At 43.0% G+C, this 21023-nt stretch overlaps 1 protein-coding gene across 1 annotated transcript in view; it reads right to left on the reverse strand.

The window, feature by feature from the left end:
• Positions 1-21023, reverse strand: part of szt2 (SZT2 subunit of KICSTOR complex) — a 701839-nt gene that overhangs the window by 299841 nt on the left and 380975 nt on the right. The window contains 4 exon segments of the mRNA XM_034179252.1: positions 2553-2637; positions 8948-9112; positions 9255-9373; positions 20198-20285. Of these exon segments, the coding sequence (XP_034035143.1) occupies positions 2553-2637; positions 8948-9112; positions 9255-9373; positions 20198-20285 (457 nt within the window).

The following is a 21023-nucleotide window of genomic DNA, read 5'->3' on the forward strand; positions in this document are numbered from 1 at the left end:
ACCGACAGGCGTGAAAAAACTCACGCATGCGCACGGAGGGTTCAAGCTTGGCTGATGTAATCATGCGTGATTCAAATCCATATAGTTTTTTTAAAAATAAAACTGTCGGTTTCTTTTCTAATAGACCTCGTATTTATTTACTTGAAGACTCAATAAAATGTTGACATAGAAAACCTGTAAAGCCTACTTTTAGTACACAGAAAATTCACAAGAGGTATTGATTAAGGGAATCAGGAGAATCGATAATGGCATCAATATAGATAAATCTTATCAATACCCAACTCACACAGAAAATTTCAGGCTTCTAAGTGCCATGCTGAGATATTCTACCTTGACATGGCTCCAGAAATGACAGCCATAATTTTTGCCTAAAAAACAGCAGACCCTGCAAACTAAATTAGCCATATCTCAAGAAAACTACTTGGTCTACAGGCCTCAAACGTCAGATTTGGTGTTCTGAATAGTCGGGAATATTTGATTAAAATTTTAAAGAAAATCTGAGACACAAGTGTGTGAGGCCCCTCAGATATTCCTTGAACTGACATGGACTGACCCTTCAGCGTTTCCCAAGGAATCCTCCCAAGAGACCTCACACCAAAGACATCTACCTTCAGTCACTGGCTAGTGTCAAAATCTCACAGCCACTCAGAAAGGCTTCAGGACCCAACGGCTTGGACACTCACTTTCCTGCAAAATATATCGACATCACCTCTGTCCATTAACCTCATGACCTCCTAAGCACTTACCAGCCACCTCTCAGAGACATGAAGGTCACTGCCGAGATAAATGAATGTCTCCACAACTGAGATGTGACAGATTTAATGCAAAAAAGTAATTATTTCTGCATTGTATATTGGTGACCACCTTGAATTTAAGTGGCCCACATGGTTTTTTCAAAAAGCGCAACATTTAGGAATCAGAATCAAGAACTATATTTATGGCCAAGTAAGTTCTCACATACGAGGTCTGTAGAAAAGTATCGGACCTTTTTATTTTTTTGCAAAAGCCTGATGGATTTGAATCACGTGTGCTTACATGAGCAAACCTTGAATCTTCGTGCGCATGCGTGCACTTTTTCACGCCTTTCGATTGCTCATTCTCTGGTAAGCAGCCTTTGTGTGAGGTGTGTGTCGTGAGCTCGGCGTTTTTTTCATTCTAATGAAAAGAGATGGAGGACTGGAGCAGCGCTGCATCAATTTTGCCAGAAACTGGGCGACAGCAGGTGGAAACCATTCGGATTATTTCAGATGGCTTTCGGGACGATCCTATGGGCATCACACAGATTAAGGCGCGGTACAATCGGTTTTAAAGACGGCCCGCACAACGGTGGAGAGCGAGTCGCGCTCCGGTCAGCCATCAACACGCTGAATGACCAGATATTTCAAAAAGTGAATGCTGTGGTGATGTGGGACCGTCGTGTGACTATCAGAGAAATTGTGGAAGAGGTGGACATCAGCACTTTTATGGTACATTCTACTGTGACAGAAGATTTGGCCATGAAAAGAGTGGCGGTGAAAATCATGCTGATGGCTTTAGCATGAAGCTGACGGCGGAGCATAAGTGCCTTTGTGTTGAAGTCTCACAAGACATGCTGTGACATGCCCACCTCTTCCTCAATTTTTCGGATAGTCAAACGACTGAAAAGTCACTGAAAGCCGTCTGAATCATCCAAATGGTTTCCACCTGGCTGTTGCCCAGTTTCTGGCAAAATGTGATGCATGTCGCGCTGCTCTAGTCCTTCCGTCTTTTTCCTTGGAATGTAAATCCGCCGAGTGCACGACACACACCTCACACAAAGGCTGCTTACCAGAAAATGATGCAATTGACAGGCGTGAAAAAGTTCACGCATGCGCACGAAGGTTCAAGGTTGGCTCATGCAATCACACGTGATTCAAATCCATCAGGTTTTTGAAAAAAATAAAAAGGTCCAATACTTTTCTAACAGACCTCATACAAGGAATTTGATTTGGTGGTGTTGTTGCATAAACAATGATGGAATCACTCCAATGACTGGTCCAAGATGGAGGCAGCATTTCTTGCACCTCATCAACCAATGCAGCGTCTACTCTTCATGTCTATGGAGAGTGGCCTTTCTTCTGTCTCTTTTACCTGCTCTGGCCTCATGTGGTGAGTTGGTGGTTGTCATTTTATTTTATTTTAATTATGTATTTGTTCCAATTTCTTCATTTTATCTTAATTTATTGAGTTGCTTCATTTTTATTTTCTTTGAGTGGTCACGAAGAGTGACGGCACTTTCTTTTTGTTTTGTACATATTTGTTACCAGTTGCCAGGAATAAATCCTGAAAGAGTAAAAAAAAAAAAAAAAAACACAGATTGAAACCACCACCAGAAAGAGATGGAAAACATGGAGAACAACCAGGACTCAGGAATCATCGGAGCAACACATTTGCATTATTCACTCAATGAATCCCAGATGCTTTCACACTGATTAAAAAAAAACAAAAAACTGGTGTTTCTGTATCTTCATCACATGCAGAGGAGGGTGTGGCTGAGAGAGGAGGGGTGAGGCCTGCTGGGAGAATGTCATTACCTTTGCCCCCCGTGCCCTGGCCTCCAGGTTTGTTGTAGAGGTAGGTATCACCATCAGGCAGGTCGCTGCTCAGATGGGAGTGATGCTGCGGAAAGAAAAAGAAAACATCACCGCTAAAAGAATCATTTTCCTGTTGGATGCAGCATGACAGAAGCTCACGATGTGCAACATCCACCAACGACGTTCTGCTCATCCCACGTGGCTGCGGACTGATTTGTTATGTGGTTAGTTTGCTTGATTCTAGAAAGTTGGGTCCTGACACCAGTGCTTCAGGTGGGTAGTGCACTTGTCTCCCAACAAGAAAATTCCCGTTCAAGGCTACCTGTGTCCCGTTCTCCTTATACATCTGAAGATGTGTCAGGAAGGATATCCACTATAAAACCTGTACCAAATCAATATGCAGATCCATAATGGATGAGCTGAGGCAGTCGCAAGCAAAAACAGGAGAAGCACATGAGAACTTGAGACTCAGATTAGATTCTTCTCTTCTGTGCTGATTGACAGAGCCAGCAATAAACCCAGAACCTCTGGTGCCGCGTCACTTCACAGACCAACGTGCATCGCGGTGCAAACACCACGGCTGCCTTTTCTCTGGAACAACACATCTCTAACATACTGTTGTGGTCTGGAACTGCATTTAAGCCTCAGTGTTTACTTCTATATTAGAAGTTTAAATAGTTCATTTACAATTTGCCAGAAGACACAAGACATTCGACTCCACATCTAAAAACCTATTTAAATTCATTATGGATCCCAAACATGGTCACAGCATTTTGTTGTTGTTTTGTTACATGAAAACATTTTTTGTTGTTCTTCAATAACTCCAGATGTTTATGAAATAAATATTAAGCATAACTGCCTGATTTGCATTTACTTTTGGACATATTTCCTGCACTGTTGCCATGGAGATGAGGGGGTTAGACCAGCCACCTTGTAGACCACATAGCTGAGGGTAAAAATGTCGACCTGGGTTTGCATCCTGCTCATGCTACCTGTCTGTGCCATTGGCCAAGACATTTAATCTGCCTTGTCTCAGTCCACCCAGCTGTAACAAGCCTTGGCTGGGGAAGGAAACATGAGGCATCACTGTAAAGTGCTCTGAGCATCTGTGAGATGGAAAAACGTGATAGAAATGTAGTCCGTCTTCTTGTGTAGACAAGTCTAAATGCCATCATCTTGTAAGTCACCAAATTTAAAAGAATCCAGAATCAGGGTGAATTGTTTAGTTCGGGGAAAACTTTGACGCACCAGATTAATCAAAAAAGTGACTTTATTTTGCCAATGCAATATCCAAGTAGCAACTTCTAGCGGTAAAAAAAAAGTGAAGACAAGATGCAAGTGCCGAAAGCTACAGATCCTTCAATGACCACTAGAGTCTGGCTCCAAAAGCGAGTGAATTCCCAAAGGCAATCATGGACTGACATTGATAATAGGTAAATTCTGCCATCTACTGTACAGGATTGCATTTTTGAGACCTGGGTCAGGTCTCAAAAACACAATCGTTGATGGTTGTTGATGCGATAACATACATCCAAAGATACAAGTCTTCCAGTCATCTCACAATGACCAGAGCTCTCAGCCAGGAGGTTGTGTCATCAGATGGTTACCAACAATCACTGAGTGTTTCGACCCTTAACAATAACACTCTCCTGTTGGCGGGTCACCAGTGATGGCCAGCCACAACTCACTCCCTCCTGGCTACCACCTCAACTCCTCCCTCCTATTCCAAATACAACACGAGGCTCTCTCTGCTGCCTCTCTGAGACTTCTCACTGCCTTACCCCTCTCTGCTCTTCTTAGTCCAACTGCTGTCAACAGTATCCAAACCAACTGGGCTGGGAATCCCCTGCATCCCACCTCAACTGGGTACAACCACATCTGCCAGCCTCGGTCTCTGCGGTCCTGCACCAGTTTTCTATAACGTTCAGATTTCTTTTCATATGCCTCTTCAAACCCCTCCTTCCATGGCACAATAAGCTCCACCAGGAAGATTTTCTTTCCTGTAAACAGAGTAAAGCAATACATATGGTCTCAAGGTTTGTGTGGACAAAAATCGGAAAATGAAGTCTTTTCTTAGATCTACCCTAAGCTCCCATGCCTGGGCAGACTGCAATAAGCTGGAGCTGGACATACTGGGCTCTGATAGCCTTGACCCCTCCTTAACAAAGGATATAGCCGGGGCCGCCTTCCCCTTGTTCTCTCCTGCTCCAAAATGTCAGCAAGGACTGTCAACACTTTGTCATGGCGCCATCTATACCTGCCCTGGGTGAGAGCTGTGCGACACCCTGACAGAATGTGAGCCATTGTTCCTTTCTGCCCACTTACATAGCTTACATAGTGGGTCACCTCTCAACCCCCACCTTTGGAGGTTGACAGGGAACGGAAGAGTTGTCATAAACGGACCTCAGCATAAAGGAGATTCGGTATGGCTCCAGCCTCCAGAGCTCGTTCCATGACACTTTCCGCTTAGGGAAATCCCACTGCGTCCAAGCGTCTTGGGAACCAAGCTCAAGTGCTTTTGCTTTCCTTCGCTCCTTTTCTAGGTCCCTTACTTCCACCTGGATCATGGCTCTTTATTCCGTTGGATTGGCTTTCCCACAAGATTGAAAGTGGGACATTCTCAAACCCTGTCGTCCAGTGCAAGGTGCTCAAATGATATCTTTGAGCATCAGTTTTCCTTCCGCTAAGGCCAGAGAGGCAGAGGCCTCCCACATACGTCCTGACCGTGTTTGTATTCCTGCTTCTCTGACCTTGCTGTCTCTGGATTCTTTGTAAATCATGGCCACTCTACATTTGGCGACTTGGAACGCCCTTCTACCAGGAAGAAAAAGGGGTAACTGCAATTGCCCTGACCTGATGTACAGCCCCACTGATGTAAAGCTTTTTCTCCAGCCACAACTGTGCTTGCTTCTCAGTGGTGTGGACATTGTTCTAGTCCTTTAATGACTCATCATACCATTTCCCAAGATACTTGATAGGGTTATCTTTGATGGAAGGATGGTCTCCCCCTTGAATGGCCAGATTGAACTTGAAGGTGATATTGTCCTTTCTGATAATCAAGCTCCTAGATTCTTTTGGGCTTTGAATGTCATTTTGGCCCATGTTGCCATCTCTTCAAGCTTCACTGAGACCCACCGAGTCTGGACATGGGAGGATGAAGTGATTGGTAAGGTCATCCATGTGACCTCTGATAGCTGGCTGGCGAATCCTAAAATCCATATTGGGTCTCTGGTTTCTTTTTCTCCCCTGCCTTGATGATGAGGTTCATGCCCATGACAAACAGAACTGGAGAGACCCGTGCACCCTGTGACAATCCCTCGCCCAAGGTTGCTGCCACTGAGTGATGCAGTCCTTTGTCTTTAAGTGAAGTTTGATTCCCCCCAGGTAGGTGTTAACCATTACACTAATATGCTCTGAGATACGGTAATGTTCTAAAGCGGTCCAGATTAGATCATGGGGGATAGTCCCAAAGGTGTTAGTCAGGTCCAGCCAGTCCACTGTTAGATCTCTTTTTTGCCCTGGCCTCATGTATCAACTGGCTGAGGACTGCAGTGTGTTCCAGGCACCCTGCAAAGCCTGGAATTCCTCCATTTTGGATAGAGGTGTCAGCATATCCATTATTGATCAAATATGAGGACAATCACTTTGCCACCACAGAGAAAAAGATTTTACATTCAGTGCTAAGTAAAGAGATGGTTCTGGGCCTATACTTGCTGAATCTTCCTCTTTAGGAACAAAGCAGCCTTCTGCCAGCTCGATGGAACAGAGCCTTTCTTTCAGGCCCTCCTGAGCAGTTTCCAGAGGCACCGAAGAAGCTTTGGATACCTCTTGTACACCCCGTAGGATATTCCGCTGGGGCCAGGGACTGAGGCAGATCTTGCTTTTTTAACCACCTCCTGGACTTCCTTCCATGTTGGGTTCGATGGTTGCTGAACACGATGGTGGGAGAGTTCAGCCACTCCAACTTCTGGATTGTCATTTAGTTGTAGGCCACTGTACGGATCACTATGCATCTCGTTGAGAAATGCCTCCACCTCCTCTTTGGGACTAATCAGGCTCCCAGATCTTGCTTCACCAAGCAAAGTTCTGGTGAAGTTATAGGGGTCTTTAGTAAACTGAGCCTTCCGCTTCTCTTTCTCCTTTCTCAGTTTCCTTGTTCTTTCAATCCTCCTTAACCTTTTGAGGCGTTCTCTGAGACTGCTTGTGATTTCCTTAATCCCTTCTTTTTCCTCAGCACTGCTCACTTTGTATTGCCTCCTCAGATTTTTCAACTCCTTTCTTAGCTGTGGATCTCCCTCTCTCTCGTCTGTTTGTATGGTTAGTTCACTTGGTGCTCCCTTTCCTTTCCATTGTACCAAAATGCTCTTTTGCCAGATTACGAGGTCTGTTAGAAAAGTATCCGACCTTTTTATTTTTTTCAAAAACCATATGGATTTGAATCACGTGTGATTACATCAGCCAAGCTTGAACCTTCGTGCGCATTCGTGAGTTTTGTAACGCCTGTCGGTTGCATCATTAGCCTGTGAGCAGGCTTTGTGTGAGCACTGGTCCACCCCTCTCGTCGTTTTTTATTGCGAATAAATGTCTGAACGATTTGGAGCTTTGCTGCATCAATTTTTTTCCAGAAACTGAGAGACCTCCAGGTAGACACCGTTCGGAAAATTAATATGGCTTTCAGGGACGATTTTATGGGGATTACACAGATTAAGGAGTGATCCAGACAATTTAAAGGCTGCCCACAACTGCTGAGAGCGCGCCGCGCTCCGAGCGCCGATTGACAGGCTCAAACCCCGCTGAAACAACCAGATCATTTCCAACGTGAAAGCTTTGTTGATCCGGGACGTCGTCTGACTTTCACAAAAAGGCAGAAGGCGTGGACATCAGCACTTTTTCGGCACATTCCACTGTTACAGGAGTTTTTTTCATGAAAAGAAAAGCGGAGGGACGTGCCACGGAGCCGTTCATTACGCGGCATAAAACCACCTCCGTGTTGGTCTCACAGGATGGCTTTCAGGTGGATTTCAGACAACTGTTGGTTGCTTTTCAGTCGTGTGATTATCCGAGAAATTGAGCATGACCTGGACATGCCCCAACATGTGCTGTGAGGCTTCATCACAGTGTTGCTTTGCGCCATGCGGCTCCACTGCGACGCTCGGAACTCTTTCCATGACAAAAACTCCTGTAACAGTGGAATGTGCCGTTCATTTCTAAACTGGACGCTGTCTTGATCCGGTATGTCGTCTGACTAGCACAGGAATTGTGAAAAGATGTGGACATCAGTACTTTTTCGGCACATTGAGACAGACGTGCGGAGGAGTTCCGCGTGTCACGGTGGAGCCGCATGGCGCAAAGCAACGCCGTGATGAAGCCTCACAGGACATGTTGGGGCATGTCCAGCTCATGCTCAATTTCTCGGATAATCACACGACTGAAAAGCAACCGACAGCCGTCTGAAATACACCTGAAAGCCGTCCTGAGAGACCAACACTGAGGTGGTTTTGTGCCGCGTAATGAACAGCTCCGTGGCGCGTCCCTCCGCTTTTCTTTCCATGAAAAAAACTCCTGTAACAGTGGAATGTGCCGAAAAAGTACTGATGTCCACGCCTTCTGCCTTTTTTGTGAAAGTCGGACGACGTCCCGGATCAACAAAGCCTTCACGTTGGAAATGATCTGGTTGTTTCAGTGGGGTTTGAGCCTGTCGATCGGCACTCGGAGTGCGGCGCACTCTCAGCAGTTGTGGGCGGTCTTTAAACCGTCTGGAGCACTCCTTAATCTGTGTAATCCCCATAAAATCGTCCCTGAAAGCCATATTAATTTTCCGAACGGTGTGCAACTAGAGGTCTCTCACAGTTTCTGGGAAAAAATTGATGCAGCAAAGCTCCAAATCATTCAGACATTTATTCGCAATAAAAATCCGACGAGAGGGGTGGACCAGTGCTCACACAAAGCCTGCATGTGCACGAAGGTTCAAGCTTGGCTGATGCAATCACACGTGATTCAAATCCATATGGTTTTTGAAAAAAATAAAAAGGTCGGATACTTTTCTAACAGACCTCGTATATGTAATCTCTGTGAGAGTATTTATCTTGCGCTCGACAGTGCCTGTTAATGTGACTTTGAGGATTTGATTTAGGTCCGCATCAAAGGTGGCCCAAGCCTTTTGTATCTGACATTTCTGATGAAAACACTCTCCAAATCTTGGTAATGATCAAACTAAATTTGGTCCAAAATTCAATGTTCAGACATTGTTTCAATAAAACATCATTGGCTGTAAGTTGATGTGGATCATGACTGTAAAAATGATTAAATAAATAAAATAAAAGCCACAATTAACCCTCAGAGATTGTGCTCTTGGAAGTTCAAAGGGTGCTGAAGAAGATTCGACTGGGTTGTACCTTGAAGTGGTGCATGGTGTTGCTGTCGGTGTACTTTGGGACATGAAGGAAGATGAGCAGATTCTGCCTGAGGTAGTGAGTCACAGCAGAGATCCAGGGCAGACAGTAATCAGGAAGGCTGAAGACCATCACCTCAGTCGGCGCTGAGCCTGCAGGCTGGATGAACTGAACATCCAGAACAAATGTCAGAATCTGACTGTACAGAGGCTGCCTGGCTGAGACAATTAGAGATCTACATACTCATGCAGCAGCTGTGATTTATGAACTTTATGAACTACAGTATTTTCTAAAGATGAAAACAACGTACCTCCACATCAGCTGGGGTTAGCTTGCAGTTTCTAACCAGCATAACTGTAATGATGTCCAACGTGGTCTCATCCAGTCGCTTACGCAGCACCTTAACCAGCTCGCCTGTAATCTCTGGACCTGTACACATGTATCACCTTGTGTTGTGTATAAGACAGTCAGACATCACAGCATCACTCCAGGACTCTTCCTGATCTCGGATTGTTCTTACAGTGGCAGGTCTATCGTGTCTGTCATAGTGACTCACCTTCACAGACTTCTATTCACGTTTATGACAAATGTCATTTTAGCACTTATTAGTTGCAAATTTTGTGTTTTCAGGTCACAACCTGTGTTGTAGGACTAATTCTAGCCCAGATCAAACACTGACATTGCTTAACTGCAGTAAAATCATATCCAGGTCAAGCAGTGCTCACTCACAACCACTGAGGGGAAGAACGCATCACTAATGGCGTAATCTAACTAATTACTGTTTCCATAGTTACAACCCTGTTATCGTTACAACAGCATGCAGCACGTTACTATAATTAAGTTCACTGAAGCTGTTTTCATCTTTCTCAGGAACAGAAGCTGCAAAGTGTTTTTTTTTCTTTTTTCTTTTCTTTGTTGGGTGGGGCGAGACAACGACATAAGTGATGGTGATTGGCTAAGGAAGAATAAAATTCCATGGCAAGCCAACCACAGACAGAGACGGAGGGAGGAGGTTTGTCTGAATTTGAAGAAAATCACCACATGGCCTTAATGTGGTAGCTGACTTTCTCTCAGGGCCGGCCCAAGCCTTTATAGGGTCTTAAGCAGAATTTCATTTGGGGGCCCCCCTACCATCACCTCGGCACCAGATGCCTCATTATTCCATAGGCTACACTGTTATGTGTGTAACGTACCCACAATCATTAGCATTATTTGTAATTATCTTACATCATACAGGTGTTTTCTTAAAGGGGTAGCAAACTCGTATGTTTTAATTAACTTCTACATACAGAGTGATGTATAAGTATGGCTCATTAATTTAACTATTTGAAAGTAACATCAGCAGGCAGGAGACTGCATTTATAGTAAACACGTTAAATAGTTTAATTTCTTTCAGATGTGCAATGGTGTGCAAAATGTTCAATATCCAAATACAAAATAGAATCAAATGACATTCACATTATTTTACAGAAAAATAAAGTTGTAATCAAAATTAAATACTTAAATAACAAATACAATACTTAAATAATCTCCAAAATGAACATAGAAATCCACAACATAACAGCAATGTCTGTGCATAGCAATGCACAAACATTGCACTGGGGACTATTGCTTTAACTTTGGCCTGCAAACCTTTGAGAGCTGAGCTACTTTTCCCACCTTTTGCACCAAATTAATCTGAGGAGTTGATCTGCCCTGCTGTTTAACTCTGTTTTTCTTCGTAAGGAAGACTATCAAATGGCTTCGCCAAAATCCACAACATTCAAATTGTCTGTCATCATGTGCAGCTTGCTACCTAGCTAGCTCGCTAGCTGGGACTGGCGCGAGGCTCGTGTGACGTTTGTCCGCCTGTGAGCGCTTTGTGACGGTGGAGGAGCTCAGCAGCACCCGCTGCTCGGTAGGAACAGAAACTGCGATAGAAGTCAGAAAGAGTGATAGAAGTCAGTCTGCAAACACAAGCAGCTACAAAAAAAAACACCAGAAATAGAAGCTCGATTTGTCGCTAGTCGTTTTTAACAAAAAAAATGCCGCTAAGAGGATTAGGAAAGTCTCCGGTTCAACTCAGAACAGAATGACAATGTGCCCACGGATGTTTACACCAAAAGATCGCTGATTCGCTCATTTCGCTGTCAATCAAAAAGAGATTCAGCCTCAGACAGATCATCCAATCATCATGCAGAAGCTGAGCGTCCGGGCCAGCCAAGGCCCGCCCACTGCCCCATAGACCCCCAGACACACTGAGCGTCCGATGGGCGGGACAAAGCCCAGCATTTATCCAATGACTCGTCTCGTTTCGCTGATGCTTTGTGTCGCTCAGCGTCCACACTGTTTAAAGCGCTGTGAAGCTGCGGGTTTGAGTGAGAGGAAAGCCGCGTCGTTCCCAGTGATAAGAAGCTGATTCTGAACAAAAGTTGAGCGCGTTGTAGCGCAAATTTAGTCAATGACATGTACACACAACAGTATATATTTGATCACTTATTTTTTGACATTTTAGGGGAAGCTGAGCTTCCCTTGCAGTCTTACAGCAATCGCCTGTGACTTCCCAGCTAACACAGAACGTCCTTGTAACGTTGCTGGGACGTTACATTTTCATTGCACAATTGGGAACGTTCTGTCCACCTCCTGGCAACTTCCATCAGGAACGTTACTTGTTACAGTTTTTGGACGTTGTACTTACGTTGAGGGGACGTTCTATTAACTACATAATTCACCAGCCTTATCAATCTATATATTGATTGATAAGGCTGGTGAATTGGTATTGTAAATTTAAATAAAGTCATTCCTGTATTTTCTTTCTTAACACTTATATTTTATAACTTACTTAATTTTCTGAAAGTTTTCATTCTCAGGGATACTTTAGTAGACCTACCGTCCCGATGATAGTCTAGTCCGGATTGACCGGTCGATCGCATGGGGGGAACTCCCGCGGTTCATTCTATCTGCGCATGCGCAGGGTCAAGAGGTCGTGAGGAGCTACAGTGGAGAGTGACGCGAGCGTATAATGGCGGAGGAAAAAGATCCCAAACTTATCATTTTCATCCAGAGTGGGAGGAAGATTATTTTTTTCGTTTATTCAAATGGAAAATCCATCTGCCTTATCTGCAATGCAAACGTGGCATCTTAAGACGATCCACAAGAGCTACGATGCTAGCTTCCCAGCTAAAAGCCGGCTTACAGCACAACAGGCCGTTTTCCCCCGGACAAATACCACCAGAAAGGCTGCAACCACAGCTTCTTATCGTGCCAGCCGTGTTCTGGCAAAAAGAAAGAAATCATTCAAGGATGGTGAAATTGTGAAAGAAGCTTTCATGGAAGCTGCAGATGTGCTCTTTGCCGATTTTAAAAATCAGAAGGAGATCGTGTCTGCAGGATGTGCAGCTCAAAAAAGTCTGTTGCACGACGATGCGAGTTAATGGCGGAGGATATTGATCGGCAACTGAAGAATGATATTGAGGTATGTGAGTGTTTTTCTCTGCAATTCGATGAATCCACTGATACTGTGGACGTGGCTCAGCTATGTGTTTTTATTAGAATGTTTTTTGATAACATGAATGTAAAAGAAGAACTGCTGAGCATTTTACCTTTGAAAGGCCACACAAGAGGCACAGATATGTTTCAGGTTTTTATGGAATTTGTTAATAAGAGCCAGCTGCCCCTCTACAAACTCATTTCTATAACCGAGCTGCCAGCTCGATGCCATCTTAATAATGTATTTATACAAACAACCATGTCATCAGATTTCATTGCATGAGAGGCCTATTAACTGATCGAGTAGTTCTGCTGTGTTTATATACGTGTTCCTGCTTTCAGCAGCATTGGAGCTGTTTCATGTAAACTAAACTTGAAGCAACTTTGTAACAGATGGTACGCAGCAACGACTTGACAGACTGGAGTCAAAGGTGGACGGAATACTACAACTACTGTGAGGAATCAGGCTGCTGAAGAAGCTGACTGCATTGCAGATAATGCAGGCCAGACTTAAAACAACGGAGGAGCTGGACCAATTCAGCAAAATGCTGGAGGACCAGGAGTTTAGGAGGACAGGGGTAAATTATTGTTCCTAACACTTTTGCAGAAGTGGTTATTTTCATAAAAGTTGCATATTGCCATTGCACACATACTTCTTTTTACTCTGTCATAGGTGAATCTGCTGAAACAGCTGTCTGGATCAATGCTGAACTCCTTTGCCAGGACGATGCTCGGTGAAATTGGGATGTGGCGGTTGTGGGCTGGCGTCAGCCTCAAAGGATGGAAAGGGAAGAAAGCCCTGCAGCCTCTCACTCTCTAGAGTTTTGAAGAGTAAGTTATCAAGGTGTCTCACTGCATCATTTAATTTTAGTTAGCAATTAAAAAGAATTTTATCATTTCTCCAGTTAAAAAAGAGGAAAATACAAGACCGTTTTTTATTTTGTTTTTGTGACAGAAGCCTTCAGCAACAAGATGGAAATTTTACCAGATGCTATCGATGATGCGTTAACTGAAACACTGCGCCATGCAGCAAAGAGGGTAAGTAGTTAAACTTTTATGGCATCAGCAACTCACAGGTGACTTGTACTAGCACCATGGCCACACCTAGTCATTCCCTTCAATCAAATCCCGGTCCAGTGTTGACTGTTTCAAGAGTAAAGACTGTGACCGGCTCACATGCACCCCAGCTCTTTGGAGCAATCTCTCTCTCTCTCAATCCGTTCTTCACATTCTGTATTCTCTTAAACATCTTAAAACCTATCTGTGTGAGCTCACCTTCCCTCCATAGTGTAACTGTCACTCGGCTGTGTTGACAATTGGAATTCATTCATTCATTATTGGTTTATTTGACAGGGACAGTGCATATTAATGAACATACAATTGTTTATAGACAGTATATATACGAGGTCTGTCAATAAAGTATAGGTTCTTTTTATTTTTTTCAAAAACTAAATGGATTTCATTCATATGTTTTTACGTCAGACATGCAGAAGAAGAAGTCGGTTTCAGCATTTTATCTGGATATTCCACTGTTAAAGGAGATTTTTTTTTAATGAAAGACTTGCAGACGGATTGCAGCGTCGGCTCGCAGCCGCCGCGACGCTCCGCCACAGGAAAAACACCTCTGTTGGAAGCCTTAAGGACAAGTTGGAACATGCCCAACTGTTAAACAATTTCTCATATACTCACTCCACTGAAAGCCATCAAAAGCCGCCTGGATTTTACAAATGGTTATCAACACGGAGGTGTTTTTCCTATACCGACGCGCGGACCCGTCCGCACGTCTTTCATTAAAAAAATCTCCTTTAACAGTGGAATATCCGGATAAAATGCTGAAACCGACTTCTTCTGAAACTTCTCTGTTCTCTCAAGACGTCCTGGATCAATAGAGCCTGAAATGTGGAGGTTTTCAGCTTGAAACAGGCTGACGATGGCGCCTGGGAGCGCTGCGCGACGTCTCGCTCCGTGGGAAGTCCTTAAAGCGACAGTATCACCTCAAAATCTCTCATCAGCCGTTAAAATTTTCACAGAAAACCAGCTTAATTTTTCGAACCGTGTCCACTTCGATGTTTCTCACAGGTTTAGAAAAAATTTTGATCAAACAAAGCGCCAGTCTCTCAGCAACTTCTCAGACAAAGGAATTCCGACGAGGGGCTGGACGACTCCTCCCACAAGGAGTGCTCACAGGCGAATGACGTCACCGACAGGCGTGGAAAAACTCACGCATGCGCACGAGGGTTCAAGCATGTCTGACGTAAAAACATATGAATGAAATCCATATAGTTTTTGAAAAAAATAAAAAGAACCGTTACTTTATTGACAGCCCTCGTACATACACACACACATATATATATATATATATATATATATATATATGGGGCACACACTTTAACGGAAATATGCCAGTTTTAGCATAATACTAATTTCCATCCGTAGTCTCCAGACATAAAATATAAAACACAGAGCATTTAACAAGCATAAAAACATTGATAATTTACAATATAATACACTGTCATATTTTAATATAACCCAGAGCCATATAAAGGAGGAGTTATCTGTTCCGGTCAAGATGGAGGTTAAAATGCTGTTGTCTCAATATAAAGTGCAGGAAAGTACTGAGGTAGAATTCAGTTGTAGGTGTGTACAGGTACAGTCAGTTTTATTATAAGATGCTGGATTAAAGTGCTTTGTCGCGATAGTAAAGTGCTCGATACAGCTGCAGTATCTCTTTAAAGTGCTGGTGTGCATAATCTTACCTATGTGTTGTTGTGTGCGTGTATATGAAAGTATATTGCTTTCGCATGTCTTTAACTCGTAATGATTACAGGTTTGGTTATCCTTCAGTCATGTTTTAAGCTGTGTCTTGAATAAAGCAAATGTGGGGCTGAACCTGATTGTCGTTGGCAGAGTATTCCATGTGCTATTGCCCCTAATACAGAGTACATTTTGAGCAAAGACAGTTTTTCAAAATTTGATCTCACAATCACACCTAGCGGAGGATCTGGTGTTAATTTCATTGTTACTTTTCCTGTTAATATTGTTCCTCAGAGGGGGTGGGGCCAAATTGTGTAGGGACCTGTACACAACACATTTAAATAGCATGAAATTCTCAAAACTTAAAAGCTTATATTTTTCTAAGATTGGACGGTGATGGAGAAATCGTGTTTTTTTTTTGTTTTTTTTTTGGTCCAATATTTTATGGCTTTTTTGTACAATTGTTCTACTGGTTTCAGTACAGTTGTTCCTGCAAAGGACCATGTTGTAATACAATACTCTATATGTGACGAAGTGTAAGTAAGATTTGGCCGCATCTATTGTAATAAACGGTCTTATCTGTTTAAAATTAGATCGATTGAACTTTACAGTGTGATTTACCTTTTTGATATGTTTTTTGAATGTAAGATTTGGGTCTAATATCACTCAGAGATATTTGAATTGGTTCACAAGCACAGTTCTTCCCCTTCCAAGAAAACATGGGATCTGGCTAACTTAATTGGTCTTTTGGTGAACATCATACATACAGTTTTTTGGTGTTCAGCAGAAGACAATTTTTATGTAGTCATTTGTGTATTTTACATAGTGCATTTGTGAGGTCTACAGATATATTGTCACTCTTTCCCTGGGTCAAGATTACTGCGTCATCTGCATACATTTGCATATTTAGTTCAGAGCACACATCGGGGAGATCATTTCTATACAGAAAGAATAATAGAGGGGCTAATACTGAGCCTTGTGGAAGACCAACATAACTAGGGAGATACGAGGATGTGGCACCATCCACAACAACACGCTGCTTTCTGTTCGAAAGATAGGATTGAAACCATTGAATAGTATCCTCTGAAAAATTAAAATATGAATTGTAAAATGATATATTGAATTAAGGATTCTGCATATTAATACATGGACTGGTTGAGCGCCCTTGAACTTCACTGTGCTGAGGGACTGGCACTATAGAAGTTATTGTATAGTATTTTTATGAATGGTTTTCTTTGTTTTTTAGGCAAAGAAGGAGGATGAAAGAATTGGTACTGGTGTTAATGCTGACTCAGATGCTGGGGTGGATGAAGCCCTGGGCGACGATGTGGATGCCGATGCCATGGACCATTGTGTAGTGAATGATGACGCCATGGATGGCAGTGCCATGAGTGATGATGCCACAATTAGTCATGGGTCAGATGAGAAGTGATTCATTTTATACTGAGAACTTATGCCTCCCCCTCTGTAAGGTGCGGGGGAGACATGAAATAAGTGCCCAATTTTCCTTGCACAGCTTTTTTCCTGGATGCCATGATCATCAACTCAACTGGACTGACGCTATGTTTGTTTTGATCCACCTTTGTGATCCACCCACCATTGTGGGAACAAATCAAAAGCTGTGTTCACCACGGGGACACGTTCGGCACTATTCAGGATTATTTGAGTTTTTTGTTTTTTTTTACCGATGACGAACAATGCGTAAAAAAATCTGACCGATGCAACTACATCGGTCCAAACCGGTCTGGATCCGGGACTGATGTTGCTGCTTTAAAGGGTGGGCGGTGGAGACATCTTCAGTTTTTGTTTAACGTTGACCCTTCTAGTTCATTTTATACTGAGAACTTATCCATGGCTTAATGCTATTGTAACTGTAATAATACTGGATGATGTCACCTGGCTTAGTACCTGAGAGATTGGAGTGTATTTTACCTGTTTCTATGACTGTATTATTTTATGTGTTTGTTTATTTATGTAAGGTAAATTATTCTATTGAAGTCAATGATTGAGAAAAGAAATTTCATTTTCTAGTGTATACAATTGCACAGTGAAAATAACAATCTTTAAACCTTAGTCATGGGTCACATCACAGATGAGAACTGATCCCTGGCTTAATGCTATTGTAATTGTAATAATACTGGAGGGCGGATGAGAACTAATCAAGTTACTGAGAACTTGTCCATGGCTTAATGCATTGCTATTGTAATAATACTTCTGAAGTAATAAACTTGCAATTTACAGACTCATGCAATGTTCACAGTGTTCCCTCATGTTGGGGGACATTGCAACAATGTTGCAGCAATGTTGTGTCACAACCTCCTGAGAACATTCTAGGTTGGTTGGTTGGCAACGTTCTTGGCAACATCCCTGGAACGTTCTGGAGATTCTACAAATAAACGTTCCTACAACGTTGTGATGCAACTTTGATGTAACGTTCAGGCAACGTTCCATTGTTAGCTGGGTTTAAGACACCTAAAGCACTTTAAACGAACGGAGCATTTCGCAATTGAGAACAAAAATTGTAATATTGGACATGCAAACCTACCTTTGTCTTGTTGTTTTAGTATCTGTGTCAAATAACAAACTCTGCCCAGGGACCCCACATGACTCTATAATCTCTTTCTCGCCTTTAAAAATTTAAGAAAATTCACAATGATCCCATCTGAACTTTGAGTTTTATGATCCAGTCCACTTGATGAGAAGACACTTGAGAACAATGTCTCTGTGCTGAGCCAGTGTTTCTCCAAGTGGCACCTGAACCTCCAGCTTTCTTGACTGTTTTCTCTGTGGTTGTTTCCCAGTCTCTGGCCTATGATGTCTCCTTTGTTTTTTACAGATTTTTTTTTTAGATTGGTATGATTGATCTCAGTGCTTTGACCTTCTGCTTGAATTCCTGGTTAACCCATTTGTGTGCTCCCACACGTACTGTTGCCTCGCGGACTGAATTCCTGGTGAATCCTGATCTACTGCCACGCTGCCTATTCCTTTCCAGAGCCTTGTGCTGAACTTCTCCTTTGATGTGTAAACATTTGTCTCTGTGTACGCTCAAAGCATTAAAATGTCAGTCAGCACTGACCTCAAAAGTGCAGAGGTCACGCACTGTGCTTGTCTCAAATCCCTCAGTGTTACTTTGGACAACAGTAAAGACCTGAATTGGCAAGTGTGAGAGGGAAATGGACCCAACCCCAGTCGCAGTCAATCAAACACGTTTGAATTTTTTGAGCTGACTCTGGAAGCAAGTGTGTGTTGATTACTGACTCAACTGTAAACACATGCTGACAACAACCAATGAAAAAGAGTAGGTGAGACACAGGAAATAGTCTCAGAATGCAAAGATGACAGGAAGCAGCCAGCAGGAATATCACAACAATAAAGCTGAACTGTTTTTTTCTTAATGGATTTCTCAAAGCAGATACAGTGTCCTACAAATGTACTGGAACACTTGGTATTTCACAAATAGAAAATAAATAAATGAATAAATACATTTATATTATCTTCCTTGAACACAAATGGAAAGTAAGTACATGAAAATTCTTTCCATCAAGCCCACCAGCTGGATGCTCCCATGAAAAGTCTGAGTGAAACTAAGACTCATTTCTGGAGCTGGAAGAGGCCACGACTGCCTCTGGAGGGGTGTCTGGCCGGTTAGACCACGGCCACTGGTTTGAATCCTCAGTCATCCCAGCTCTGAATGGGGGAACTGAAGGTGGTGAAAGGACAGATGGGTACCAACCTTCATATGGAGTGCTAGATGCTAACAAGTAATAAGGATGAGGAACTACCTCACCTTTCTGGCTCTGCCACATTATCAGGACCATGACACCTGTGTCTTGTGTTGCTGATGTGATGCAAACCATTCATCATATCACAGCGTGGCAGTTTGACACTCATGAACACATTATTGTGAAGTGGCACATGCACCCACTCAACCCAGTATATATAGTATTTTTTTTTTTTTTTTTTTTTTTGGTGGCTGAGGAAAAGAGATTTGTGGAGTTCAGGCAACTTATGAAAATATAGTGGGCCAGCAACAGAACTGTGAGTAAAGTGACAACAGTGGCATAAAAGAGAGATTACAGCAGAAACGTCTGCCATAACTTTTCATTTACTAATCCCTCATTAATAATAGAGTTAATGAAGAGGGAAAAAGCACATCTGGAGTCAAACCAGCTCTACGTCCCACTCAGAAGACCCCAGCTGGGGCAGCATTGATGGTACTGCTTCTTGATACCTCCTGGTAGAGGTTCCATGGAATGTTTGTACCTGCTGTTTGGGTCACCTGTTTTCCAACTAGTTTTGTCTTTTGAGTGACATTTTGTTTATGAATGGTACACAAATAATGAATGTTTATGAGTTCAATGGAACAAAGATTTAATTTGGTGAAATTTGTTTCATGTAACGGCTAAAACAGATCCTTATCATCTGATATTTTATTAATTTACAAGCAGAAAAGGGACTTACATTTTGGTGTGTGTCACTGGTGCTTTGATGTCGACAGTCCCACACAAACTTTAAACAGAGTTCAAAACTGTTCCTAGTCAACTTGGAAAACAGTTATAGTTGATTGTGACTTTGTGTCCTTCCAAAAAAAAAAAAAAGAATCCAGTTCAGTTCTTCATCCTAACAGCTCTTCATGAATCCAGACAGCTTACAAGTTGTGGATGTGTTTGTTTGCTTGTTTTTTGTGTGTGTATGTGTTAGAAGAATTCGCACCGTCAGTTAGCGCCTTCAAATAGTCTTCCTTTAGCAAAACAAATTCCGCTATGTTTAGCTAAATGTCACCCCCATTAGTGTGTGCATGGGCGGTTCACAGTGTGCAATGGTACAAAACGTATGGAACCAAATTGCACGCTAAATGCCATGCAAAACAAATAGGATGAAAAATCCATGTCACATGTCATGCAAAGCACCAATCAAATGACAAGGATCCACTGAGCTGTCATATATAATGCCACACAAAGAACGTTTATGTTGGTTCTGCTAATGGGAACAATTTTTTTAGTCAGGCAGTAAGAGTTCCTGTTCACTCACCTGCATTTCCAACTCCATGCACCAGCAGCAGGATGTGTTTGTCCACTTGACCAACTGGTCGAGAGCCCTCCAGAGAGGACCTGGAACCCTACGGAGAGAGAAACTGTTGTGAATGATTCCACAGGCTGACATGACACACCTCCACATGTGCACATGAAAGAGACCACCTGCTGCTCTGCCATGTTACCTTACAGCCAAAGAACGGAACACAACGCACCCCCATGTTGCCTTACAGTCAAAGAACGGAACACAACACACCCCCATGTTGCCTTACAGCCAAAGAACGGAACACAACACACCCCCATGTTGCCTTACAGTCAAAGAACGGAACACAACACACCCCCATGTTGCCTTACAGCCAAAGAACGGAACACAACACACCCCCATGTTGCCTTACAGTCAAAGAACGGAACACAACGCACCCCCATGTTACCTTACAGCCAAAGAACGGAACACAACACACCCCCATGTTGCCTTACAGCCAAAGAACGGAACACAACACACCCCCATGTTGCCTTACAGTCAAAGAACGGAACACAACACACCCCCATGTTGCCTTACAGCCAAAGAACGGAACACAACACACCCCCATGTTGCCTTACAGTCAAAGAACGGAACACAACACACCCCCATGTTACCTTACAGCCAAAGAACGGAACACAACGCACCCCCATGTTGCCTTACAGTCAAAGAACGGAACACAACACACCCCCATGTTGCCTTACAGCCAAAGAACGGAACACAACACACCCCCATGTTGCCTTACAGTCAAAGAACGGAACACAACACACCCCCATGTTGCCTTACAGCCAAAGAACGGAACACA

Source organism: Thalassophryne amazonica, chromosome 10 (assembly GCF_902500255.1).
Source record: "Thalassophryne amazonica chromosome 10, fThaAma1.1, whole genome shotgun sequence".
Classification (NCBI taxonomy): domain Eukaryota; kingdom Metazoa; phylum Chordata; class Actinopteri; order Batrachoidiformes; family Batrachoididae; genus Thalassophryne; species Thalassophryne amazonica.